The sequence below is a fragment of the Muntiacus reevesi genome, chromosome 2, assembly GCF_963930625.1.
Source record: "Muntiacus reevesi chromosome 2, mMunRee1.1, whole genome shotgun sequence".
NCBI classification, from domain to species: Eukaryota; Metazoa; Chordata; class Mammalia; order Artiodactyla; family Cervidae; genus Muntiacus; species Muntiacus reevesi.
Window position 1 is genome coordinate 192572675 of NC_089250.1, and position 27980 is coordinate 192600654.

At 40.3% G+C, this 27980-nt stretch overlaps 1 protein-coding gene across 1 annotated transcript; it reads left to right on the plus strand.

The window, feature by feature from the left end:
- On the plus strand, nt 1–27913 carry RRN3 (RRN3 homolog, RNA polymerase I transcription factor). Its single transcript, XM_065924375.1, has 18 exons — nt 1–128; nt 2203–2308; nt 3090–3146; nt 7258–7347; nt 7490–7619; nt 8019–8078; nt 8466–8529; nt 9268–9337; nt 11708–11806; nt 13409–13501; nt 14492–14630; nt 16192–16322; nt 17706–17836; nt 18806–18990; nt 21078–21186; nt 23749–23901; nt 24702–24789; nt 25900–27913. The coding sequence occupies exons 1-18, from the start codon at nt 40–42 to the stop codon at nt 26059–26061; spliced, it is 1956 nt and encodes a 651-aa protein (XP_065780447.1). The 5' UTR covers nt 1–39; the 3' UTR covers nt 26062–27913.
- Nucleotides 27914–27980: the final 67 nt, after the last annotated feature.

The window sequence follows — 27980 nt, forward strand, 5'->3', positions numbered from 1 at the left end:
TTCCGGCACAAGCCGCAGTTGTCGCGTTTGTCCGGGCGAATGGCGGCTCCTCTGCTTCACACGCGGTTGCCCGGAGATGCGGCCGCTTCGGCCTCTGCGGTCAAGACACTGGGCTCGTCGAGGACCGGGTAAGAATCCAGAACACTTCCTTCTGCGCGTCCGGGACCAGAGCACTGGACCGGGATTAGGGGAGCGGAGCTGAAGGGTCTGGGCCAGAGCTCATGGGATGGATGGGTGGGAGCCGAGGGAAGAGGGTCGCTTTTAGGTCGTCAGGAGTGAGCCCGTGCCCCTTAGATGAGTCATAAAGGTGGGAGAGGGGCTGGGAAAAGGAACCTCCTCGGTTCCAGAGTCCGCTTTTCTCCTCACTGGGCTCCCTCATTTATTTCCAGGCCTGGGTACTACATTGTACTCCTTTACTCTTCTTCCCTCCTGCTTCTTCGACTAGATTCAAAAAAAGATACTTGGGCTATTTGGATTATTAACCAAATGATGCCACCGATGGCAGAGTGTGTCTTTAAGTTTTTGTTTGGTTGAAGGTTATTTTGACGCACGTTTGCTTAACAGTGTTTTATTTCTAGCTCAACTTTTAAAACCCGTAACTCCCATAAAATACTTTGGGGTTTAACTTTGAGAGTCTTTCAGTTTAGTTCAGTCGCACAGTTGTGTCCGACTCTTTGCGACCCCATGAACTGCAGCACGCCAGGCCTACCCTGTCCATCACCAGCTGCCAGAGTCCACCCAAACCCATGTCCATTGAGTCGGTGATGCCATCCAAGCATCTCATCCTCTGCCATCCCCTTCTCCTCCTGCCTTCAATCTTTCCCAGCATCAGGGTCTTTTCCAGTGAGTCAGCTCTTCGCATCAGGTGACCAAAGTATTGGAGTTTCAGCTTCAACATCAGTCCTTCCAATGAACACCTAGGACTGATCTCTTTTAGGATGGACTGGTTGGATCTCCTTGCAGTCCAAGGGACTCTCAAGAGTCTTCTCCAACACCACAGTTCAGAAGCATCAATTCTTTGGCGCTCAGCTTTCTTTATAGTCCAACTGACATCCATGCGTGACTACTGAAAAAACCATAGCCTTGACTAGACGGACCTTTGTTGACAAAGTAATGTCTCTGCTTTTTAATGTGTTGTCTAGGTTAGTCATAACTTTCCTTCCATGAGAGTCTTTAGCAGGTTGTTATGTTTCTTTCGTTTAAAAGAAATGAACTTTGTGAAACTCTTGGCATAATATCATAATTTTTTTTTAAGTACCTACTTTGGATGTTAGAGTTGGGGACAGTATATCAAAAGAGACAATGTCCGTGCTCTCAACTGAGTTTAAAGTCTAAGGAGGGAAAGACAGTAAATCAACAATAATTTCAGATAGTGGTAACTACTGTGAAGTAATAAAACAGGATGATGGTAGGGGAGGGGGAGAGGATGGGTACTTAAGATTTCTGATGTGGAAGGCCTCTCTGACATTTGAGCTTCAACTTGGAAGAAGACAAGGGTTCAACCATGTATGCATCTGGAGAATGAGTGTTTCTGACAGAGGGAATAATAAGTTATATGGGAATCTGATTGGTGAACTTGAATAGCAGAAAGGATTCTGGCTGCAGTATGTAATGGTTGGAAGTGAGGTCAGAGAGATAGGTAGGGGCCAGATTAATGTAGGACCTTGAAGACGATAAGGAATTTAGATTTTTTTATTCTAAGTGAAGTAGGAAACCTTTGGAGAGTTTAAGCAGAAGAGTAGCATGATCTGTCTTTTTTAAGTTTTAAAAAAAAATACTGGGTTGCTGTGAGCTTTCTCTAGTTGCTGCAAACGGGCTACTTTCATTGTGGTACGCAGGCTTCTCACTGCGGTAGGTTCTTTTGTTGCAGAGCACAGGCTTTGGGATGTCCAGGCTTCAGTAGTTGTGACGGCTCATTTAGTTGCCCCTCGACACATGGGATCTTCCCGGACCAGGATTCAAATCCGTGTCCCCTGCATTGGCAGGCAGATTCTTAACCACTGGACCACCAGGGAAGCCTGTCTTTAGTTTTTGAAAGATTTTTAGATCACTGAATGAAGAATGCATTGATGGGGGATTCAAGTGGGAGGAGGGAGGCCAGTTAGGGGACTTGAGCAGTGGTCTCACTGAATAATGTTGGATATTATAAATTCTATTGTTCCTTGTCATGCACTTAATGGCTTGATACTTTTGGTTCTGTAGGCTTTCAGACATGCTCGCATTAGAGAATGATTTCTTCAGTTCTCCCCCAAGAAAAACTGTTCGGTTTGGTGGAACTGTGACAGAAGTGTTACTGAAGTACAAAAAGGTAAGAGGGGATAGTGAGAGGTTTGGTGGGTTTTTCCCTCAGATTTATGGAAATGTAATTGATGTATTGAGGTTTGATTTTTGGTGGTCAGAATACATTTATAGCTATTATACTAAAGACCAGTAGACAAATAAGGTGGATTTTCGATATCAATATTGAAGTCAAATCAGTTTAACAATAGCATGGTGCTGTCAGCTCACAATTAGAGTAGTAACCCCTTTTCTGTGGTTTTATACCTTCAGATGCTTTATTTAGCTAGTGTCCTTTAAAATCTTTAGCAAGTGGTGTAATTTTAAAAAAACCCATTAGATCAGAGCATTTTATTTCTCAAGTAGTTACGTAAGCATTGCTTTGGGATAATAAATCAGCTCTATTAATGGGGATATCTTTGGGCTTTGTTTCTGTGTTAGTTTAGAAGTGATTCTACTGTGTCTCAGTGATTGTGGGAAAATGTGCATTCTGTTTACTTTCATGTGTGACCTGCATTTATATCCATTGATATGCATGGATACTATCGTGGTCAGGTGTCAGTACACAGGTGTACACACGTGTACCAAGACATGAATGGCCTGTTGTCATTTTCTTCTTTCCAAGTCCCCCTAGCTACAGTAACATGATTTAAAAAAATTTTATAGCCAGGATTTTGTAATCCAGAACTGAAATGTCAGTGTTACTGAAATGTCAGTAGTTTTCTTTTTGTGATAGCTTAAAGTCCTCCTGTTGGTCTTTAAAAGGGAAACCCAAGCAAGCAAAAATTCACTTTTTTCCCCTTCTTCTTAAGGGGGAAACAAATGACTTTGAGTTGTTGAAGAACCAGCTGTCAGATCCAGAGATAAAGGTAACTAATTTTGTGTTTGATTATTAGCAAAGTTGTTACCACTTTGTAGAGATGTTAATTCGCACTTTTTGTCCTATTCCATTCTCTAGAACTTACTTTGTGATCCTGCTTTAATGGTTCTCAACCAGGGGCACTTTCACCCCGGAGGAAATTTAGTGATGAATTGGGGACATTTTTGATAAGGGAACAGTGGTACTGCCATGCAGTGAGTGGGTGATAGGGGTGCTGCTGAAAACCACACAATACACGTAGCAGTCCTTCACAACAAGGAGTGATCTGGCCCCAAATCCCAGCAGTCCTGAGGTTGGGAAACCCTGCTTTAATTTCCCTTTTTAGAACCTGTCTTCCATGCTGCATGCAACTCTCATGTCTCTCCTCTGCTAAAACAACAAAATGAAACCAACAAACGACGACTTGTATTTCAACCTACTACTCTGTTTCAGTGTTTTTGGAAATGGTTCGAGATATATACCCCGTCATGTAAATGTTATTCCGCCTTTCTTCCTTTACTGCCCAGTTATGGGAAGAATGATCTGTTACTGTGTGGGCAGTGGTGGTCAGATTGCCCGGGATAGAATCCCAGCTCCATTGTGTCCCCAGTGTGTGATCTTGGGCACATTCTTTAACCTCTCTTCCTCTGTTTCCCTCCTTGTAAAACCAGAGAAATAAGTTCTTTAAGAGTAGAGGTCTTTCAAGGATCCAGTGAGAGCAGTCTCTGACTCAGAGGACTTTGTAATTGTTCATGATGACAGTCTGCACCTTCTCATTGGTGTTTAAATCCACTGTGAAGTCCACTGCTGTGTTTACTGTGACAAGGGTTACCAGTGATTTCCGACATGCTGATTTCAGTGGACTTTCTCTTTCAGCCCCATAGTAATTCCTTGTAGCAATCTGTACAGTTGACTGCCCATTTCTTAAAACCTTTCCTTCAGTTTCTTTGATCTTCCTGTCTTCTTATTGCTTATCTCTCATCACTCTCTTGACAGGTTCTTCATAAATTTGGCATTGATTGGATTTCCAAGCTTACCCACATCCTCACTTTACAGATTCTTCCTGTGTGATTCCTTATGTCCTCGTTGCTTTGGGATGTATCTGTGTCCTCATAATATAGCTATTTGCATTTATAGATCAGATTGCTCTTGTGGGCTTCAGACTTTGTTCTTTCTTTTTAAATTTTAATATAATTTATTTTTTTTTATCAAAATATAATTGAATTACAACGTTGTGCAGACTTGTTTCTTAACCGCAAATCCACAGGTGTTACAGGTGCTATGGATTTAGCATTTTCTCTCTTTCAAATCTACTTCTACCGGCTTTATGTGCGTAAATGATTGTCTGTCTCACATACACGTCCCCGCCACCCCTTATATCCTTAAGAGTGCATCTGAATCATCTCTCAAGCACATTCTAAAAATGCCATTGCTTCATGCCCACTGAGGAATAGAGAACTAGCCCCTTAGCATGGCCTGAAGCAGACTTGGAGTGTTCAGTCTCACTAGATACTCTGTTTCTTGAATTTGCCACTTTATGGCTTTGCATTTGCTTTTTCTTTCTGGTTGTGAGAGGTTCTAGGTATCCACTTTGCTTGCTGCCTTCTGAGCATGGGCTCTGGTTACATCGCCTCCCTCTCTTACTGGCTTTGTGATTGAGGGGGAATGACTGCATTTCAGTGCCTAGTTGTCCCCAGCTATGAACCAGTGGTAGTTCTACCTATTGCATGGAATGTTAAAAGTCTTAGAATAGTGCCTTGCACCTAGTCTTGTATTAGTGTTTATTATTATTGCTACTGTAATTATAAAACTACTCTTTGAGACCCAACTGAAATGTCATCTTCACTAATGAACTTTCCCAGATTTTGTCTAAGCACATAATTGTGCCTTCATTCAGCCCATGCCCCGCGCTATCAGCAGATCTCTAATTAGAAATGTGGCCTACACAGACTTCATTGATATGTCTGGTCCCTCTTTGCTCTCCATATTTATCTGTTGGCTTGCTTGTTCACGGTATACTCCAGCCAGACTGAACTGCTCTTGATTTTCTGAAGACATACTTTCACCTTTGTAGAACCCGTCTGTCTTTAAACTCAGTCTGTTTAAAGACAATGGAAGCATCACTTCCTCTTTAAAGCTTTCTCTGACCTGCGCCTTCTTCTCTGGGTGCACATTCTTTGTGTTCTACTGTATTTCATATCAGTACATCTCCAGGGAATTTTTACAGACCTAAAAATCACAGACTAAGAATTTACAGACTAAGAATCACATCAGTTATGTTTATGTTAGTTCAGAGGAGTGTTGAAATAATTTGCTTCTAATAATTGTTCAGTACCACAGTCTCTGACTGGTTTACTTGAGAACTGGAGCATTAAATGTTGTCCTTGTGATTTTGTTGCACTCGTTTTAGTGGGAAAGTGACAGACTAGAGCTAACTTTGTGTGTAACTTAGCTTGGGCTCTCTGCTTCAGGTCTTGTTATCCTTAATGAATGTGGACACTGTGAAGTTACTGTAGTGCAAATGAGTTGTGACTTTATTTTCCTGCCAGGTTAGTTAGGGTTTCATCAGCAAACTATCATGGAGGTTTGTCACATAGATAATGTATAGGAAGCTCCCACTGGTTGAGTGGAAGGTGGGGAGCTCCTCTCTGGGGCAAGGCACTGTGGGAAAGTGGGCAGGGCATCGATCTAGGCAGATGGGTTTGAACCTAGTTTTAACTAGTGAAAGTGAAGTAGCTCAGTTGTGTTCAACTCTGCGACGCCATGGACTGTAGCCTACAAGGCTCCTCCATCCATGGGATTTTCCAGGCCGGAATACTGGAGTGGGTTGCCTTTTCCTTCTCCAGGAAATCTTTCTGACCCAGGGATTGAACCTGGGTCTCCTGCATCGTAGGCGGACACTTTACCGTCTGAGCCACCAGGGAAGTCCTTTTTGCTGGTGTGGTGGGCAAATTGCTTGTTAATCTTTCTTAGCCTCAGTTTTTTCAGCTGTAAAATGAGAATAACAGTAATCCCTTTGCAGCGTTGTTAGGATTGGGGAAAGGTGTGTGTGTACGGTGTCAAGCACTGTGCCTGGCGACTCCCTATAAGCTGTCTGTGGCTGTAGGTCCAGCCCTGTCTGTTAATAGTCTGTCACTGGGGGTTCAACACTGTCTGTCTGTAGTCTGTTGCTAAAGGTGCAACACTGTATTATTTTTGTTTATTTCTCTTTTCCCCTACTGAATCTTTACTAGTATTAACCATTTTCTTTAAAAAACTAGGGGCTTTTTCTTTTGGCCATGCTGTGCAGCCTGTGGGATCTTAGTTCCCTGACCAGGGAGTGAACCTACCCCCTTGGCAGTGAAAGCGAAGTCTGGCCCACCAGGAAGTTCCCCAGAATTAGGGGCTTTAATTTTTTCTTGCATATGTTGTATATATGCTTGAATACAAGCAATATCTATTAAGTATCACTAAGACCTTATTCTCTGCATGACCTCTTTTTTGAACTTAGGTTTTCCTGTGTCATGGAAAGTATTATGAATAGTAATTTTATTGTCTGAAAAATATTTAATGAAGTAGTGAAACCATCATTTATATAGAACACATTTTGATTCATTTAGACCCATTTGCAAGTTGGGTTAAGAAAAAGTTACATTGATTGATGACTCTTGTTAATCACCTTAGACTGAATATTATCCACATGCTTGCAGGTCATCATGAGTATATAGAAAGTAGAGGTTCCTGTTGGTCTCTGTGGCCTTAGAATATTTGGATCTGTTACAATTCTTCACTTTTAAAAAGTCCCAGGTGTCAACATTTAACATTTGAGGTGTTCTCACTTTTCTAGGGCAAGCAAAAATGATTAGAATTAAATATTGCACTTGATTCCTTTCCCTGATGCCAATTACTATATTACTTCTTCTTCTTTGTTTTTAGAAAAAAGTAAAATTTATTGTAACATCTTTTTCTGTTTTGATACAAACTAAGAAATCTTCAGCCCAATTTTGGCTTAAGTCCAAGTTTGTGACTTTTCCCCCCTAATTTAAATATTGCCGATAGATGACCAATGCCAGGTAATATAATTTCTCTGTTATTTTAGAGGTCTTGTGATTTTGAAAATACTTTTCTTTTTTTAACTTAAGGATGACCAGATCATTAACTGGCTGCTTGAATTCCGTTCCTCCGTCATGTACTTGACGAAAGACTTTGAGCAGCTTATTAATATTCTGTTGGTAAGTTCACCATATTTCAATGACTGTTACATGTAATTCAGTACTTTGAAAATAGTATCTGTTGAAAATAGTATATATTGTATATATTGAAAATAGGATATATCAGTAAAATGTTTCTTTTGTCTTTCCCTCCCATCTCTAGAGATTGCAGTGGCTGAATAGAAGTCAGACAGTGGTGGAGGAGTATTTATCCTTCCTTGGTAATCTTGTATCAGCACAGACTGTCTTCCTTAGACCATGTCTCAGCATGATTGCTTCTCATTTTGTACCTCGTAAGTCATTGCTCTTTGCTTGCTTCAAGTTTTCTTTTTAAAAATATCTCTGTTAAAATGGCTACCTTCCCACTGTATTTTGGAGATTATGCCACCATGGACGAGTCCAGGATGCTTACTGGAGCAGCAGTAGTTCTGGTACTTGTCTGTTTCCTGTAACAACCTCCATGGAAGTGTCTAGATTTGTTTGTTGCTGTGATTTTTATGGATTTAATTCGCTTTAGTGAGCTTCTGGTGAAGTCTTGGAACTCGGGGATTTTTAGCTGCTTAAACCTCATGCCCACACTGTAAATTTTATTGTATTAAGTTTGGACAACAGAAAAATTGTTCTTTTTATGTAGCTGTTGCTTGTTTAGATCCATGTTAAAAGTATAACATGTTTTCTTTTTTCCTCAAAAGCCCGAGTGGTTATTAAAGAAGGCGACGTAGATGTTTCGGATTCTGATGACGAGGATGAGAGTAAGTACAAAGAGAATTAAGCAGAGGCCACCCCTGTGTCTGAGCGAATGCGTGCTGACCGCTCAGGTCTCCTGGCTCCTCCAGGACTTAGTCTCACAGGTGGACGGTAACAAAGAGCAACCTTTGATGGGGTCTTTTTGTTATACTTAACAAGAAGAATATCAGTTATATTTAACTGATTACTATGCAATCAGTTGCCACTACTGGCATTATTTATAGTCTTCATTGACAGTCTTGGAGAAAAGTCTTGAGATTATTTTGCTGACATGTGATTATTTAACTGACAGATGGTTCAGTTTTGGTCAGCAGGTGATTTTAGCTTTAAGCAGGTAATTTTTCAGTTTTCAGTTTTCTACTAATGCTCATGCTCTCCCTTTTCACCTGTAGATCTTCCTGCAAATTTTGACACCTGTCACAGAGCCTTACAGATAATAGCAAGATATGTCCCATCGTGAGTATACTTCAGTTACTTATTTTTGTATTGTGGTGTTTAAGTCTCAAGAAAATTATGAGCAGTTCATAGAAAGTTATAAAATATTCACAGCATCAAACCTGAAGTTGTATGCTGCATGTTTTTGTATCTCGTTGCTGTCATATCACAGTTTAGAAAAAAATGGCATTTCAGTTCTCTATTCATTGTCTTCAAATATTTTTCAAAACCTGTATGCCAAGTCTACTCTCCAGCTTTTTATAGTGGTTGGACTTTTGCTTTTAACTTCAAAATATCCAAAAATTTTCAGTGAGAAACCCCTATGTGTTTTGTATCTTGTCTTACGAATAAAAATTAGTTCTATATGTAGGTTTCTTTTGGAGGGGTGAACTTCAAATTCCCCCGTAAGTTTAGCACATAAGCTAACTTTAAAAAGTCCAAGTTGGTAATTTTTTCTCCTTTTAAAAATAACATGTGTAGTGGGAAGTGTTTAGATTTTAAACTGAAGCTCTTTGTTAAAACTTTTGTAGAAAAAAAAGGATCCTTCTTTAGTATGCTGATGATAGCAAACTCAGCAGAAGTTTATTTTTCCCTAAGTTGTTACAGATTTTCTCTGAGGTGTTTTCACTTCCAGTTGCTTGAGGTAGGAGTCACCTTTTGCCTCTTGTATCCATATTTACTCTTAGAATGGAAATGTTACCTTCTGAGAAAGTCATGTTATCATGGATTTATTGAATTTTTTTTTTTTTTTTTAAATAGCACACCATGGTTTCTTATGCCAATACTGGTGGAAAAATTTCCATTTGTTCGAAAATCAGAGAGAACATTGGTAAGAAATCTTTTCATAGGGGAAATAATGGAAAAGTTGTTTTGTGTGGTTTAGTTTTAGGTGAATTAGGGTCTTTTTCTTCAGAGTTTTGTCTGCTGAATTTGAAACTCAAGACTAAGAATTTGAGTCAGATTCCTTTCTTAGCAAGCCACTGACTGAGGGTTCTGAGTGCCTTTTCTCTTATTCCTGGGTGTGTGTCAAAGGCAGAGTCCATTTCAGAAATATCTAGATAGAACTTAATGTTAACATGGATAGGAATTGCTGGAAGATAACAGTTCATTTATTACCAGTTGTAAACATGCCTTATTTGAAGGCAGAGCCTTCTGTTAATGGAGTCTTGGAAGTCTTTTGTGTAATATTTAGATCATCTGTGTAGCTTTCAATAACTAACAGTGGTTTCCTTCTAAATACAGAATATTTTTTCCTAAATAATGTCTTACAGGTATTAAATAAAAAGTTAATAGCTTTTGCTGATACTTGTGAGAGTGTGCTTCAACTGAAGTGTTATAAATTCTGTATCTCTTATGAACATAGACGCAAAAATTCTCAATGAAATACTGGGAAACTGAGCCTAACAACATACAAAAAAGAATTATGCACTGAAATTTGTCCTAGGAATGCAAAGTTGATTTAATACTCCCAAAGCAATTAGTATAATAGGCTATATCAATAGAATAAATGGTAAATACTATATGATCATCTTAGTAGATGAAAAACACCAAAACCATTTTGTGACAAAAACAGACGAGAACACCCTCAGCCTGATAAAGGGCATCTGTGAAACAAATCTGTGAAAAATTCGAAACTGTCTTTATACTCAGTAGTGAAAGATTGAAGGCTTTCCCCCCACAATGAGAAACAAAACAGGGATGTCCACTTTTGCCATTTCTGATCAGTATTATTCTAGAGTTTCTAGCCGGGGCAGTTAGGCACGAAAAAGAAAAGGCACCCAGATTGGAAAGGAAGAAGTAAAACTGTCTCTTTTTGCAGATGACATGATCTTATATACAGAAAAATGCTAAGGAATTCACAAGAACATTAGTTCAGTATAATCACAGGGTGCCAGATCAATGTGTAGTGACTGGTTGTGTAGGACAGTGGGGAAGAGAATAAATAGTCTTTTCAACAGTTGATTCTGGGACAGGAGTATGTTCATATGCCAAGAATGAAATAGGACTTCTCTTCACATTATATGCAAAATTGAACTCAAATTGGATAAAACTGTTAGAAAAAATATAGGTGAAAATATTTGTGATCTTAGACAACAATTTCTAGATATACCATAAGCAGCCACAGCAAGAACAGTTAAATTGAATTGCCTCAAAATTAAAACCTGTTGCGCTTCATAGTCTTCAAGAAAATGAAAAGACAACTTAAATAATGGAAAAATATTTGCAAATCATATATTGGATAAAGGATTTATATCTAGAGTATTTAAAGAACTCTTAATTGACTCAATAATAAAAAGTCAAATAATTCAATTTAAAAATGGACAAAGAGTCTGAATGGGTATTTTTCCACAATAGATATACAAATGGCTAAGGAGCACATGAAAAACTATAAACATTAGTCATTAGGAGGATACAAATCAAAACCACAATGAGATTCTGCTGCTTACCTACTAGGATGACTGTACTCAAAGCAATAGATAATAACAAGTGCTGGCAAAGATGTGGAGAAACCAGAACCCCCCACGCTCTGGTGGGGATGTAAATGGTAGATGGTGCAGCTGCTTTCGAAAACAGCATTACAGTTTCTCATAAAAGGTAGAATTGCCATATGAACCAGCATTTCCACTGCTCCCCAGGGAAATAAAAATATGTGTCCACCTAAAAACTTTTGCATGAATGTTCAAAGCAACTTTACTCATAGTAGCCAAAATATGGAAGCCAAGTGTTTAGCAGCTTAGGAATAAATGGAATGTGCTATGCCTGCAGATTGGAATATCAGTCAGTAATAAACGTGAATGGTTTACTTGCTGCAACATGAATGAACTTTGAAAACATTTTGCTGAAACACCACATGTTGTAATATTCTATTTACGTGAAATATCTATGCTAGGCAAATTCATAGAGAAAGAAAGTAGACCAGTGGTTACTTAGGGCTGGGAGGAGGTACATTACTGGAAGATACAAGGTTTTTTTTTAGGATGATGAAAATGTTCTGAAATTGATTATGGTGATGGTTGCACAACTCTGAATAGTTGAGAACTATTGAACTGTACACTTAAAGTGGGTGAATTGTGTATCAACAAACTTGTTTTAAAAATACTGTAGGAGTATATAAATCACAATTATGCTGATATTGTGTATATAAACTGTAGTTTTTGTGTTGCTTGATAATCTTTTTTTCTATCTTTTTATGTTTTAGGAATGTTATGTTCATAACTTACTCAGGATTAGTGTGTATTTTCCAACCTTGAGGCATGAAATTCTGGAGCTTGTTGTTGAAAAGCTACTCAAGTTGGACGTAAGTATTGGATAACCTGTTTTCTCTTCAATTTTCTTTTCCCAAATATTATGTTATAATATTTGTTATAATAACTGAAGCAATAGTAGCAACAATAGAAGAGAACCCACAGTTCCACCTTTGAGTCATTGAACATTTCTTAAACATTTCCTTTGAACATTGGTGTGTTATTGTTTATAGACAGTCCTATCTCTCATGGTTGGGGAACAAGGCATTAATTAGACAGTCATGTAAGTGGAAAAGTATTGTGGTAAATGCTGTGACTGGAACACATGCATTATGAGCTAGAAAACCTGTTGTAGTCAGAAGTTGGGAAGACATTCCTAGGAAGTGACCTACGGTAAATTGCAGAGGGAATGAGAAAGTGGTGGATTCTGGTGACACATGGAGGAAAGGGCCTTGACCGGATTGGAAGTAGAGGAATGAGGGGTAAGGGAGAGGAATCCCTCAAAGGTAGCTCCGTGTGGAACGAAAGCCTGGTGTTGCCATAATAGTATTAAAAAACGTCAGGAGGAAGTTGCAGGATGATGAGTTCCTCTTTGGATGGGTTGAGGTGCGGGTGAGGGAGCTGGGTAGAGAACAGTCACCAGGCAATTGAAGCTGCAGGTTGAGGACTGAGAGCAAACCCAATAAGAGAGAGAGAAAGTGAGATTGGAAGTGGAAGGAAAAGCAAGAGTCTGGACACCCAGGGAGGATCATCTGGAGGAAGGCAGGCTTCTCTCAGCAGCATGAGACGTTGCTGGCCTTCTTCAGGGGGTTGGGAAAAGCAGAGTCCTTGGGTTTGGTGTTTCGGAGGCAGTCTGTTGCTGCAGAGAGCATGGCTGGTTAGGAAGTGGGGCTGCTGGAGACCTGGTGAGGGTTTGTGGTGTAGAGAGAGGATGAAGCAGGGGTGAGAGGCATGTTTCAGGGTTGAGGAGAGGAGGTTTGTGGACTAAGGAGATAGGGGTTGATGGGAAGCACGCTGATCCTTAGTGGGGAGGGAGTTCTAGGAAAGACCAGAGGTTGGGTGGGCTGGTGCATTGTTCACTTGGAGTCAAACCTCTCTGGTCACCTGCATCCATAATCTTTATAAAGTCCTTCTCTGATGTATGCTTATGGAACATTTTAGAGTACATTTAGGAAGAAGGTCATGTATATAGATATGTTAAAAAGCCATATTTGAGTGGTATGTTAAACAAGCTACCTGGAGGGTTTTATGCTAAAATAAATTTTCAGTAATTCAAAATTGACTTTCATTTAACATTTTCTCGGTTGATTGATCGTGTGCTCTTACACACCATGCATATGCCTGTGCCTAGTAAGTGTGGGGTAGATGTTACATTTTGAAGCTGTCTGATACAGACCAACACAGCACAGTTTGTATTGATTTTTATGAAAATATGTACTACAGGGTGCTTGATTTACAACCTTGTCAACTCTCTCACGACCGAGTTTCATTTACAGGTTCGTGCCATAATTGTGTATTGAGTTACAGTGCTGTATAGGGCGCTAGTGTGGATATCTTTAGAACACGTACATTAGGTGAATTTCCAGTCGCTGAATACTGTGGTTGTATTTTATATGTTTTTTATTCTTTTTTTTTTTTCCTTTGTTATGATGTAGGTGAATGCATCCCGGCAGGATATTGAGGATGCTGAGGAAACAGCAGCTCAAACTGGTGGTGGAGCCGATGCCACAGAAGCCCTGTTTAATATGGTCAGCATTTGTGAATATAGTCAGACATATACAGCTCACAGTCCCAGAGGGTGGCAAGAGACAGCTAATGGCTCCTCACCTTTTTCAAGGCTTTCGGTTAAAGCAGTAATTCGGCAAGCTTGAAAATGATTCCTTAAATAGGTAGTTTGCTGCCTTGTTGCTTATCAACTAGTAGAGTTCATTTCCAAGGCTTTGGATTTGGGTTTGGTGAAGTCTGTTTCCCTTTTATTCTTCCGTCTGTTCCTTAAGTTTGTTTTTGTACACCACGTATTGTTTGTGGAGGAGTGATACATAGAAAAGCACATCAGTGGGATTTCTGTGTTCTACAAATTGTGTACCTTCACGCAGTGCTTCTCTGCTTGGAGTCGTGTCTTGAGTTGGGTTCACTGGGAGGAGCCTGAGTTGGAGATTCAGGTGCCCTTGGGACACAGGGTGTGGGGAAGTGGGAAAGGAAGGAAGGAAGTGAGAGTTGGGTTTCGATTGGAAAGTCACTGCAGCCTGATCTGCGCCCCCCCCCCCGAGCTCTGGGGCATGAGTTAGAGGACAGAGTCAGTCCTACCTGGAGACCAGGGGGTGGTCTCTCATGACCTCATGTCAGTTACTAGGTCTGATTGGGAGGGCTGGGAGGGGCCAAGGCAGTTCTCTGGAGAAGGGGGCAGTTGTGAGTTGGCAGCCAGTGCTCATAGCAGCTGAGGGGGTGGGTGCCCTGTCCCAGGAAAGGAAACCTGGCACCAATAGTTTATGCCAGAAACTGGGGGAAATCTGTGATGTTTGTGTGGCTCTTCTAAATGAGAATCAGAGACTGGATCTGTGCTTTCATGTTGAATTCCAAGGGTGGTTCTGATTCATGCCTCTGGTTGAGAGCCCCTACCTGGAAAGATTTCTGGGTTTTCTCTTTTATCTTTTAAAGGAAACAGTTACCTCAGAGTTTTCTCCCTAAACTACTTTTACTGAGTTTTTATAACTTTGGTTTTTACTTTACCTTCAAAGGATGAAGATGAAGAAGCTGACCACGAAACCAAGGCTGATCCTCGAAGGCTCGATCAGATGGTCCATCCCATGGCTGAACGTCTGGACATCCTTCTGTCTTTACTCTTGTCCTACATTAAGGATGTCTGCTATGTGGACGGTAACAACCTGTAGTAGTCACAACTGTGATGCGCTGTGCTGGGTATTTTTCATCCTGATGGAAAATCACTATGAAAATCCTTGTTTTGAGTATGAGGAAAAGAAAGTTTAGAGATTGTTTGCCAACATGATGTAGCTTGAGAATAGTGGGCCTGGGACCCAGACTCAGTTGTGTTTGTCTTCAGAGCCCTTGGTGATCTTTTCAATACAGTAGTATTGAAAAATTATATATGGAGTTTGGACAGTATAAGGTGGACCTCAAGTTGGAGACTTTTAAGAATGGTATAGTGGATATTTTGGAGAAGGAAATGGCAAACCACCCCAATACTGGACAGAGGAGCCTGGTGGGCTACAGTCATGAGATCGCAAAGAGTTGGACATGACCAAGCATATGCACACATAGTAGATATCTGGGGCTTTTCAGGAGGCGTTTGTGGTAAAGAATGTGTCTGCCAATGCAGGAAATGTTAAGAGAGCGTGAGTTTGATCCCTGGGTCGGGAAGATCCCCTGGAGGAAGGCATGGCAACTCACTCCAGTATTCTTGCATAGAGAATCCCATGGACAGAGGAACCTGGCAGGATACAGTCCACGCAATTGCAAAGAGTCGGACACGACTGAAACGACTTAGCATGCATGCATGCACACACTTGGTGTTACGTTTGAAATTTAGAGTCTGGGTACTTTTGGTTGTTCCAGGTGTTGGTGGACAAATTGATATGTTTCTTGCTCTAATGGAATTTTTAGGTTTTTAGTCTAGACACTTTGCCTTGAAAAAAGCAGGTTTTTTCTATTTGCATTTCTCAGGTTTAAGAATGAAACTCAACCACTCAGAACAGTAGGACTTGAATCTGAGTTGAGTATGTTACTACTTTAACTTTTTTGCTGCTATAAAAGTAATACATGTTGGTTAGAGAAGATTTGGAAAATACAGGAAAGGATTTTTTAAAAAAGACAGTTTATGTGGTCACACTCCTATTTGGAGAACCATTATTAGCATTTTTGTTGTTGTTGTTGTTCTGTTCTATTTGCATGGGTGTATGTGTTTTTCTCAATGGATTTGGGTAATCACACTATATATAGTATTTTATAATCTTCCCTTTTTACCTCTTAGGAACATTTTCTCATACAATTCACGGTTCTTCTAAAAATAGTTATTAATCATATGGATTTAACTGGTTCCTTATTTTTTTCTTCCCCCTGCTTTATTTGCCATTATGAGTAACAGTGTAATGAATATACTTCTACCTATATTGTCACTTGTTTGCTTGTGATAAATTCCTAGCAGTAGAACTTGTAAATGACGGTTTTCCAATGTGTAGAATCACAGTGGTGTGTGTGAGATGAGGGCCCACTTCCTTACCAGTCCTGGATTTTTATAATTAAAATGGAAACTCTGTACCATATAAAGATGGCATCCTATGCACCCCGCCCCCCCCCCCGTTAACTTCATGGATGAAGTATTTCTTAATGGTCTTGTTTGCTTTTTAAAAATATGGTAAATGAAACTGGTGGCTTGAAAATAATGTCTTTATAAAACTGAAATGCCAAATTTTCTTCACAGGTAAGATTGATAACAACAAAACAAAAGATTTGTATCGAGATCTCATAACCATCTTTGACAAGCTCCTGTTGCCCACCCATGCCTCTTGCCATGTGCAGTTTTTCATGTTTTACCTCTGTAGCTTTAAATTGGTGAGTATGTCATTTGTGTTATTGTAGCTTTTGTTATTCTTGCCCCAAATTTTCCTTAAAAACGTGAGGGGTGGAGGGAAATGTTGAAGAGGGACCATGAATTGAATATTTCTTTGTCGTGAGCTCATCTTCCTTAGCACCTCTAGTGAAATAGAAATCCTTTCTCAACCTGTGGAAGGAGGAGATGGCGTTGCTGCCTCTCAGCTGAAACTGTGCTCTGAAAATGTCATCTGCGTTTGGTCCACTCGGTGGTGTCCTTCCCTTTAATTCAAGCCTTCACTAAAATCTCATATGGACACATTTGTAAAGCAATTATGTTCCAATTTTAAAAAACCTCATATATAGTATGTAACTTAATTTTTTAAAATTCTGTTTCAGTTGATATTAACTAGCCCAAACTAAAGTTTTAATCCAGAATTTTAAAACTTTAGAGTTTGTTTTTCTATTTTGAGAACAAAGCAAAACAAAAGAACACAGGACTCTTCTTTGCACTATTTCATAGCTTCCTAGTCCTAGTCTAGGAGAGTACTGGTCATGGGTGGGAAGGTTAAACTCAGTCTGCCTCAAAGCATATGTTAGTAGCTTTTGAAAAGAGCTGTTTGAGAGAAGTTGGAGGTTGTATTCTTTGTTGAAAAGAAATGAATTGGGTCAGTTTTTCCCCTGCAGTTAGCATAATTAATCAAATATCAACTGTACGTTAATCCTCATTTCTGTTTCTGGTTAAGTTTGTTATGTGCAGTTTGGAGGGTATGGCAAAAGGGATTCCCATGTGAGTATGGATAATCACTGCTTTCTAGTTATGGCTAAATATCAGAATCATAGGGCTTTATTTATTTATTTATTTATTAAGTTTGTTATGTGCAGTTTGGAGGGTATGGCAAAAGGGATTCCCATGTGAGTATGGATAATCACTGCTTTCTAGTTATGGCTAAATATCAGAATCATAGGGCTTTATTTATTTATTTATTTATTTATTTATTTATTTATTTTTGTGGCTGCACCCTGGCAGTGAGAGCTCTGAGTCCTAACCCCTGGACTGCCAGAGAATTCTCACTTAACAGAGCTTTTAAAAATTGCTGGATCCCAGAGTCCTGTCATGAATGTGTGGGATTCCAAAGCCCTAAGTCTGTGGAGTTGATTCTGATGCTCAGCTGGTTTTGACATCCATTGAATTATTTAAAACTGGGGAATTCCTTTTGTTTTTGATAGTATTATCTCAGAGTGTTTTCAAAATAAGAACCATGATAACCCTATTCATTATTTAGCAGTATAACTGAGATACTGGAGCTTTCCCATGTTGGTGAGTTAAAATCTTAGAATTCTGCTAGCTAGAATATCTGAAGCATTAAAAAAAGAGGAGACCAACACCTTCTCTTTTTATAGGGATTTGCGGAAGCATTTTTGGAACATCTCTGGAAAAAATTGCAGGATCCAAATAATCCTGCTATCATCAGGCAAGCTGCTGCAAATTATATTGGGAGCTTTTTGGCAAGAGCTAAATTTATTCCTCTTATGTAAGTAACCTGATTTTCCAAGTGCTTTTCTTATCATGCTTTAAAAAAGAATATAGTATTGTCGCAAGTCAGAGAAATAACTGCCTTATTTTTGTGGCCTGTCTTTAAAGTGAAAAATTTGTTTCTCCATTCTCTGCAAGATGTTTATATTTCCAAGAGGCAATTTCAGAATAAAATGTCTCATTTTTAAACTGTAAAACCTCACATGCAAAGCTTTCGTCATCTGTATTGTTGCACTTGAACATGAAGATCCGTTTGTCTTCATGAATAGTGTACAGTGTTGTATACTGTTTTGATTCTTTTTATAGGTTTGTCATTTTTCATTTGCATTCCGAATCAATTGTATCTGTTAAAGCTGAAGAAAAAAATCCCCTTTGAAGGTAATGGATCTATTTAGGAGGCCAGTGCTGGACCTATTTCTTCTAGTGATCCATGAAGATATCCTTGGGCCAGAACACTATTAAAAACCCTTCCCTTAAAAAAAAAAGCCAAAAAACCCTTCCCTGATAACTAAAAGCTGTCTGGGCATTCTGTCCTAAATTGTTGACCACAGGACTTCATCAGAACCCCTAGGGGATAGTGAAGTCAGCTAGGCAGTTTTTCTCTTCTGAGATGTGGGTAGACATCCTTCTTCTTTGACCATTTTCCCTCAGGAGGACTGGGAGGCCATCGGAAAAGCCCTTCCGAGTTGACCAGGAGAAACTGTTCTCCAACTGTTGACACTTCAGGCCGCCTTAGGGGCCTTCCTGTTGTTCATGGAAGGTCCACATTCTTGACTTTGTAACGGAAGGCTGCCTTTCCACCTGCCCATCCTTTCCTTTGCTTGCTTCTCTGTGCCCATGGGTAATAGATAAAGAAGCCAATGGACAGACTTTTCTTGGTTTGCAATGAGAGGCAGTTGTGTGTTTTTGTGTCACTGTAGTGTGTTATGAAGCAAGTGAAGTTGACTTGAGTTTCTCTTTTCTCTAGTACTGTAAAATCATGCCTAGATCTTTTGGTTAACTGGCTGCACATATACCTTAATAACCAGGATTCAGGAACAAAGGCATTTTGTGACGTCGCTCTCCACGGACCATTTTATTCAGCCTGCCAAGCTGTGTTCTACACTTTTGTTTTTAGACACAAGCAGCTTTTAAGTGGAAACCTGAAGGAAGGTCAGTGATGTGGGGTTGATGGATATGAAACTGGATTTTCCTATGTATTAGTTACCCTTCAGAATGAAGACTTACTACTTTTTTGACAAAAATTGTTTGTTAGAAAATGGCATGTGCACTCAAGCTTTTACAAATAATTTCTAGCAGCTTGTGGGCCCCTAAAAGTCCCAGAAGCCTTCTTTTTAACAGTCGATGGATTTGTGATTGAGAAGCTCCGCTTTAGGAGGTGGCAGCAGGAGTCCTTGTTAGGTGTGAGGTGTGGCTCAGCACTTGCCCTGTGGCCGCACAGGGCTCAGCGCTTCTGATCCTCAGCCCTCACCCCTGTGCCGCCCCCGTCCCATCCCATCCCATCCATCCCACCCATCCCATCCCATCCCATCCCGTCCCATCCCACCCATCCCATCCCGTCCCATCCCACCCATCCCGTCCCATCCCATCCCACCCCGTCCCATCCCATCCCATCCCATCCATCCCACCCATCCCATCCCATCCCACCCCAGCCCACCCCTGCAACGGCCCAGTGAGCTGTGGACGTCATCCCTGCTTTACAGACGAGACCAAACCCCAGGGAGGTAACTTCCTGGCAGGATGAGAAATTAAAGCCAGGGGAGGGTGACCCTGCAGCTTGAGGTCATTCCAGGTATGCTGCTGTATCCAAAGACTTGAGTTAATTTACTGGTTTTCAGTTTTGCTAATTTCTAAGAGTTAAAATTTGAATGTACCAGATGAAGCTTGTTTCTTGGGTTAGTGTGTTACAGTTGAAGGTAGTCCCCAAGAACAGCATCAGTTAAGTCAGTTTAAATTGTTTCAGTTTCATGAGTAACTCACATGGTTTCATAGGCTGTTTCCTCTAAGCCAGAGTTTCTCAGACTCTACACTGCTGATACCTTAGGCTGGATAATCCTTTGTTGTGGGGGCTGTCCTGTGTATAACAGGGCGGCTAGCAGCTTCTCGCGTTCTCTACCCGCTCGATGCCAGTACTACCCCTGCGCATCCTCTGTTGTGACAACTAAAACTATCTTCCAGACACTACCAGATGTTATCTTGGGGGCACGGTGGCCTTTAGTTGAGAATCACAGCTCTAAACTGAAGCTTGTACATGTTGCATTACATGCACTTTCTTATATCATGACTACTGCTCAAAAGATAAGGGGCTTAAAAATAGGTGTATGAATGGTAGTAGGACAAGGTTTTATCACGAGGTAAGTAAAATCAGTGCTTTTCTCTGTAAAAATAAATGCTAAGAGTCTTAGTTAAAGAGGATCTATTTCTTGTAAGCCTTTACATTATTGCATTTTTAGTCGCTTTTATCAAAATATATACATCAAAGAATCTCCTAAGAAAAAAATATACTTAGGCACAAGTTGGTTTGCTCACCTCTTAGAATAAGTGTTGTTTTCTTTTTAACATAGAAGAGAAGTATAGTCATTGATTCCAAGACAGTAGTATCTACCTAATTTTTCCTTCCACCTCCATAGTTTTGTTATAAAAACAAAACAAAAAAACCCCGAAATACAGTGAATACACACTTGAAAAATAGGCCTAACTTTACTGATAATTTAAGATATGTAAGTCTTGCTGTTGGTTTTGTTAACTGTCATGTTGGTGTGTATATACGTATGGAATTCAGGAAGGAGAAATTGCATACTGTACAGTCATTACCTCAAGGGAATGGAGAATTCTCTGTGCACAACTGTTTAATGATTCCATGATTGCTAGCAGAAGTCAGATCACATGGTCTGTGTTTCCCTCTCTGCAGTCAGCATGTGCTGAGCTTGCATGTATCTGAGTTCCAAATTGTCTTATAAGCTCATAGCCCACTAGGAATGTCTCTTTACTTTCTTGGATCTTTAAAAGAGTAAACTCTTTTCTTTAGAAAAGTTGGTTTGGTCGTAAATGCGTGTGGTTGAGATAAATGATGTTTTTTGGGCTTTGCACTATTGGAATATCTACATGAACCTTTAAAGCATTTGTGCAAATACCCTTTTAAAATTTGTGTTTTTTTGAGATATAGAATAATGAGTGCTGCTTAGACTGTTGTGTTTGTATTTTTAAAAACAATTTTTTTTTTTGGTTTTTAATCAAAGGTTTGAGGTACCTTCAGAGTCTAAATTTTGAACGGATAGTGATGAGTCAGCTGAATCCTCTGAAGATTTGCCTGCCCTCGGTCGTTAACTTTTTTGCCGCAATCACAAAGTAGGTTCTTTCTGCTTTATTTCTGGAAGTTACTTAAAAGTAAACTTATGTTAGTATTGTAAAATTCCATTAAATTCCTGTGATATTACTTAACACAATTCATAACAAAAAGACATTTAAAAACCAGTAACCCAGTGCCTGCAGAAAACACTGCATTGAAGGTGTTGTTTTTATACTTTTGGTGGCATTGGAAGTTGCTACTGCTTTTTAATCTAAAGAGGATCATTCAGCCGAAGCTCAGGCACTTTGAAGTAAGCTCACAAGCCGAGAGGTACAAACCACAGATGTTTATTAGAATGACTCCTAAATAATAGTAATAAAAATAAACTAGACATGAGATGAACATCCAACAAATAGGGAAATGGTTCAGTGGAGGCTTTGTGGCTGCAGCTGATGCATGGCGTGTTGTGTGCCAAGCGTGGTTCTGATAAGCAGTCTACACAGAACTCGCCTGTTCCTCACACCGTCCTGTGACCTGTGTTACTAACCGCTGTTTATAAATGACAAGGTGGGGCCACAGAGAGATTGAACGTCTTGGGAGAAGTCATGGGTAGACTGTGGCAGAGCTGAGGTTTGAATGCAGACAGGCTGGCTCCTTTGTCAGCATTCACTGAACTATCCTGCTTTGTGTAGAAAGTGAATTGGCGACCTTGGGCCTCTAATTAGGATATTGAGGACAGAAAGAAGAAAGTGTTAGTCGCTCAGTTGTGTCCAGCTCCTCTCTACCCCATGGACTGTAGCTCACCAGGCTCCTCTGCCCATGGGGTCAGGTGATAGCTTAAAATCCTCAACAGATGGTGCTATTAGAAGACAAAGATAATTTCTGCTCCCCTAGTCCCCTTTAGGGAGAAGGCAATGGCACCCCACTCCAGTACTCTTGCCTGGAAAATCCCATGGACGGGGGAGCCTGGTAGGCTGCAGTCCATGGGGTCGCTAAGAGTCGGACATGACTGAGCGACTTCACTTTCACTTTTCACTTTCATGCATTGGAGAAGGAAATGGCAACCCGTTCCAGAGTTCTTGCTTGGAGAATCCCAGGGACGGGGGAGCCTGGTGGGCTGCCGTCTGTGGGGTCGCACAGAGTCAGACACAACTGAAGCGACTTAGCAGCAGCAGCAGCAGTCCCCTTTAGACATCAGCAGCCTCATTTTTCCTTCAGTGGGTATCTAGTCTAAAGATTTCTCTCTCTCCTGAGATCTCAAAAATGGTAGTAAAAAAAAAAAAAAGAAACCAACCAGCAGTAGTGCCCAGTGGGTGGATGTTTCTAGCATGTTGCCGGAAGATAGCCTCTGGAAGAATAAGGATGGATGGAGCAAGGCAGAGGCTGCTGCCTGTAGAGCATGTATGGGTAGGAGTAGGGGCTGCAGCTGAGGGGCAGGCTGGTCATAGAGGCTTGAGGTTTGGGGCTGGGATTAACGGCGGAGGTGAGGAGTAAGAAGGGAAGCTGCGAGCAAGAGGTGGGAATGAAGGTTTGTGTCAAGGAACTTATGTATTATTCTGTAGCTGCTACTTCTGCATACTTATTGAATTAACCATGTTGACCCATGTGGCTATATTTTGATGTTGACTGCTGTGTAATGTTCTCGTAATTTTAAAAAACTGATTCTTTGTTGGGATTTAAGCTGCCTTTTTTTCAATGTTGGGAACATGGTTGTATGTGTCCTGGCGCACAGGCACAGACTCCTGTCACTCAGAAGTGCAGTAGCCAGGCAATAGAAGTACACACCTTCAGTTTTACCAGATACTGCAAAGTGCAGTTTTGCCATATTACCTTCCCACCAAGAGTCAAATATGACCCTTGGCTAATGAAACCAAAATGACTACACGGTACTTAAGATTGCAGTAATGACCTGAGAGCCTGAGGACAGATGCCTGAACGAGTACCGTGGGAGGGAAGCGGGGAGCCAGGGGAGTTAGCAGAAGTGAGCTAAGTCCTCATCTCAAAGAAGCGGCCCAGTGAACGATCTTGAATTGCTAAGTCGTAACCCGTAGAGGGACTGACCGCGTCTTGGTCCCGTGGGTTTCAATTTCAAGGTCTTCTGTCCCCTTAAGGTTTTCGCCCCCTATTCCTTTCTTTACCGTTTTCTGAGGTTGTGATTCAGTAACCCCACGTCTCTCCCTTAGGACCTGTCTTAATTTCTTCAGTAGCCTAGTCTCTCCATCAACAATGTGTATTTTCTCTCAGAGAAACCCAAAGCCCTTTTTTTCACCAACCCACTAATTCTCTTACAAACAGTAAAAATAAGTAGACAGCTACATAATTTTGTAAATGAATTACCTGTGAACTCATTCGTTTTCAGTGAGTGGTGCCTATTAATAATCTAAGCCCACTCTCATATTCTTAACGTGATGGTACATTTTCTTCCTCCTTCGCCAGTTGTAAATAGTAGGCCCAGAGGACTGTTCCCAAAAAGGATTACTTTCTACTTTACGCTGTTTTTTCTTGCAGTTGTTAGTTCAGTAGAGTCCGTGTATTGGGGTGGTTGTCACACAGAAACGGGCGTGTCCATGCAGAGTAACTGGCACGTTAATGCTTCTGTCGGTGTTGGTTCTGTTCCAAAGCAAATACCAGCTCGTCTTCTGCTACACCCTCATTGAGAGGAACAACCGCCAGATGCTGCCCGTTATCAGAAACACTGCTGGGGGCGACTCGGTGCAGACGTGCACAAACCCACTGGACACCTTCTTCCCCTTCGATCCTTGTGTGCTGAAGAGGTGGGTGTTACACCGTCGACCTTTCAGTGGGGAATTTAAATGTGGTGTGTGTATGCCTTTCCCAGGATCAGCATGTAGTGTTTCTTGGCCGTGAGTGGCTCTTCTAGTCTCTGATGGGGTCTTGTGGTCTCCTTGTGTGTATCCCAGGCCCAGTGTGGAGAAGCCGGTTTGAGGCTGCTGAGAGTCTACCTCAATAGGAGCCCAGATTGATACCAAGGGGTTTTTGTTATCCTTGAAACTTATTGGTTTGAACATAGAAGAGGCTGGAGAAGGAGGATGCTTCCTTTTCTTTGCTCATAAATTTCTCCCAAATGACTCATTCCTTCTTCTGGAGACCACATCCCATAGTCTTGCACGATATAAACAAATGCCAAGTGATTTATCTGGATGGGTAATTATAGAAAACCCCAGGCCAGTCTTAACATCTCATGTATATAAGGAAGCAGAATTTCTGTTACAACAGTTTGTAACTAGCAGCAAAGGAAGTTCTAGAATAATAGTTTCACCTTCAGTTTGAACATACTATAACTCACTGTCAATCTTTGCACAGTCGAAGTAGTTTTCACTTGAAAAGATGAGAAACAGTAGGTGTAATACTCCATCTATGTGAGTGGATGTACTCTTACAAAGAAGGAGCCACGTTAGTTAACAGATCCTGCATAGGATATTTTTGGACACTGTTATTTGAGTTATAGTTTTTACTTTCTCATTTTGGATCTTGTGAGAAAAGAGCTAATAAATATATGACTTTTGCTGTAGTATTTATTTAATTTGATTTTGAAATGTGATCTTTTTGACAGGTCAAAGAAATTCATCGATCCTCTTTATCAGATATGGGAAGACATGAGTGCGGAAGAGCTTCAGGAGTTTAAGAAACCCATTAAAAAGGTAAATAAAGTTGTGATTTCAATACACTTTCTGGGGATCTCCTATGTGGCTACAGATCACAGTAAAAGAGTTAAAGGCAGTGTTACATTTGAATACTACATTTGTTCATTCAGCCGTTACAGAACAGCAGACTCAGGTTATGTTCTTATGAGAAGAGTGTTTCCCTTTTTTTGTTTGTTTGTTAAAGATTTATGTATTTATTTTTGGCTGTGCTGGGTCTTTGTTGCTGTGTGGGCCTCCTGTAGCTGCGATGTGCAGGGGCTGCTCTGTTGTGGCGCGTGGGTTTCTTGTTGCAGTAACTTCTCTTGTGGCGGAGCATGGGCTCTAGGTGCTCCAGCTTCAGTGGGTGTGGCCTGAGAACTTAGTTGCTCCGAAGCAGTGGGATCTTCCCAGACCAGAGATTGAACCTGTGTCTCCTGCATTGGCAGGTGGATTCTTAACCACTCAAGCACAAGGGAAGTCCTGCTTGCTTTTTAATGAATTGTTCAAACCAGATATTTCACATACTAACTCTGGGACGTGAAGGATAATTAAAAATCGACTTAACAAATTTAGATCTTTACCACTGTGATAGTTACACCAAGAAACAGTCTCAAATTTGCTTATTGCTGAAACATCCCCGGAAGTTCACACTAATTTTGTCAGTCTTCATGAATTGGTGGTGAAGATAGGAATGTCGCCATCTGTTTCTTTGTGGCACATTTGTTTCTTCATTAAAAATCAGATTTAATATGCCTTTTTTCCTTTTTCATAAGTTATCATTGGAATGCTTTTTATTTTCTTTAAATTTTGCATTTGAGGAAGGTGGTTATTCATTCCATGTTATGTTAGATTGAGCAAGAGTGATATATCATGTTACCTGTCCTCCTTGAACTTAAAATCTGTTAAAAAAAAATCAGATTTTAAAGAGATGTTCACAACGTGTCATGAGCAGTTGTGTGTGAGTGGTTTGTAATAACGAAGTATGCATCAGAGTTAACCTTCAAAATGGAGATTTTTTTTCCTTCACTTTTTTTCCTCCAGACATAGCACATTCCTGAGGAAAGGAATTCCTGAAAGCATTTCAAACTGCTGCTTGCAATCTTGTTTGTAATCTCTGTTTTTGTGCAGGACGTGGTTGAAGATGAAGAAGATGATTTTTTGAAAGGTGAAGTTGGAATTACACCGAGCTCCTTTGACGCGCATTTCCGCAGCCCTTCAAGTAGTGTGGGCTCCCCACCTGTCTTATACCTGCCGGACCAGTCCCCCCTGGTCACACAGATTTGTGACTGAGGCTGACGTTCCTCCCATAGTACCCTTCAGTACTGGCCTTCATACTGTCTGAGTGTTTCTTTGAACTCGAGCGAGTACATGCTTCAGGCATCTTACTTTCAAGTTAGACTTACTCTGGTGTCTGAACAGACGTGGTTGGGTTTTTTGTTTTCTTCTTGTTTTCTTTTCTGTTTTGTTCCTGTGGAGACTAAAGGAAAAGACAGAGTATCATGTGCAATATTTTTATAGTGGAGTTGATGATAAATGTTGAAAGTTTGGCTCATACTTACAAGACTTTGTTGACATGATATCTTTTCACTGAAAAGTCCTCTAGGACACTCTTTAAAGTCTTCAGAATGAGTTTAACTATTTTGGATACACTGTGTACCCTCTGCTTAATTGCATTTGTGTTCTGGAGTTTCAGTGGGGTGCAGGGAACATAGGAGGACAGATGGGGAGGTGGCCAGGGCTGGTCCTGGATGCTACAGGTTGGAGCTGGCACTGAAGGAGATCTCCAAGGACTTCAGAAACCAATAGACGCCTGAAGGGAAGAGAGAGAGGATTTAGAGAAGCAGAATCAGACAGATTGTACATTTGTGAGTGTAAAAATGAATTTAAGAGGAAAAAAGGAGTTCTGGGCTAATGTAATTCACATTGACTAAAAGAGGGGTTGAACTTTTATAAAACACAGTGTTTTATATTGAGGCTCCCAAGAGTGCTGTTAGAACTGGAACTACTTGTTCGTAGTGGAATGTTATGTTGGTCACTGAGAATTCCTTTGTCCAAAAGTGGGGGAAGAGAGGGGATTTTAGGTTATTTGATGGAATGGTTTTGCTAGCAACAAGAGACCAGGGTTACAACGCAGTCCCTGTCTACTGGCTATTCATCGTATCATGAATTCCAGCTCACTGAAATCCTCCTCTCTTGAGTCTCTTTTTGTATTTTTATAACCAAACACTGAGAGAGAGGAGGCTAAACAACATTGCTGCATAACAGACTTACGCAAGCGCTGCTAGAGTCATTTTGAAGCTCCTGCATATTTTAGCTTCATTTGTTATCTGTGTACTTTTTTGTTATTTGTGAAAATGGACATCTTTAAATATATTTATTTTTCTGTCACTTTTCCTATTCTTTATTTAAAGTTAAGTGATATTTTCTTGATCACAAATATTTTGTAATGAAATACTTTTCTCTTTCCTAGGGCTTTGTATGCTCTTGTATATTACATTGATGGCAATGTAGAATTTGCAGTTTCAGTCTGTAAATATGTTTTTTGAAAAACAAATTTTTATTGTTTTAAAAAGGTTTGGATATTGGTGATTTTCTTTTGGTGACTTGGTGGAAAGTCCTTTGAGAGCCTTTAGGTTCTCTTTTTAACTGCTGACAAAAAGATGGGATTTTTGTATAGTGCATAAAATGAGTGATTGGAAACATGTCCATAGAAATTAATGGTGAGTGGAGTCTTTGTGAGTTGGGGAGTAGTTTTAATGTAGAAGGATATATTTATATAGATGTCTAAAGTTTCAGAGGAGTTGGAAAAAAAAATCTGTTGTGAGAATAAAACAGTGACGTGGTTAACTTGGAACTTTTTTTCTTATACTCTCTGAGCTCCGTTTTGAAAATCAAAGTGGAAGTTAATAACTACTTCATGGTTGTGAGGATTTGATGAACATTCATGTAAAGTCGGTTGTTTCGCCACCGTGGGTAAAGAGAGATACCCCGATAAAGAGGCTTGTCACACAAATGTTCTTTTGATTTCTGTGTTTTTTTTTCTTAATTGATCTACTGTATTAAAGCACCATTTTGCAATAGAAAACTGAAATTGAGACTTTACTAAACTGAGATTTTATTAAAGAGGCAAAAATAATTGTCAGTGTGTCTGCAAGTTGTTGTTTAGTCACTAAGTTGTGTCTGACTCTTTTGCAACCCCATGGGTTGTA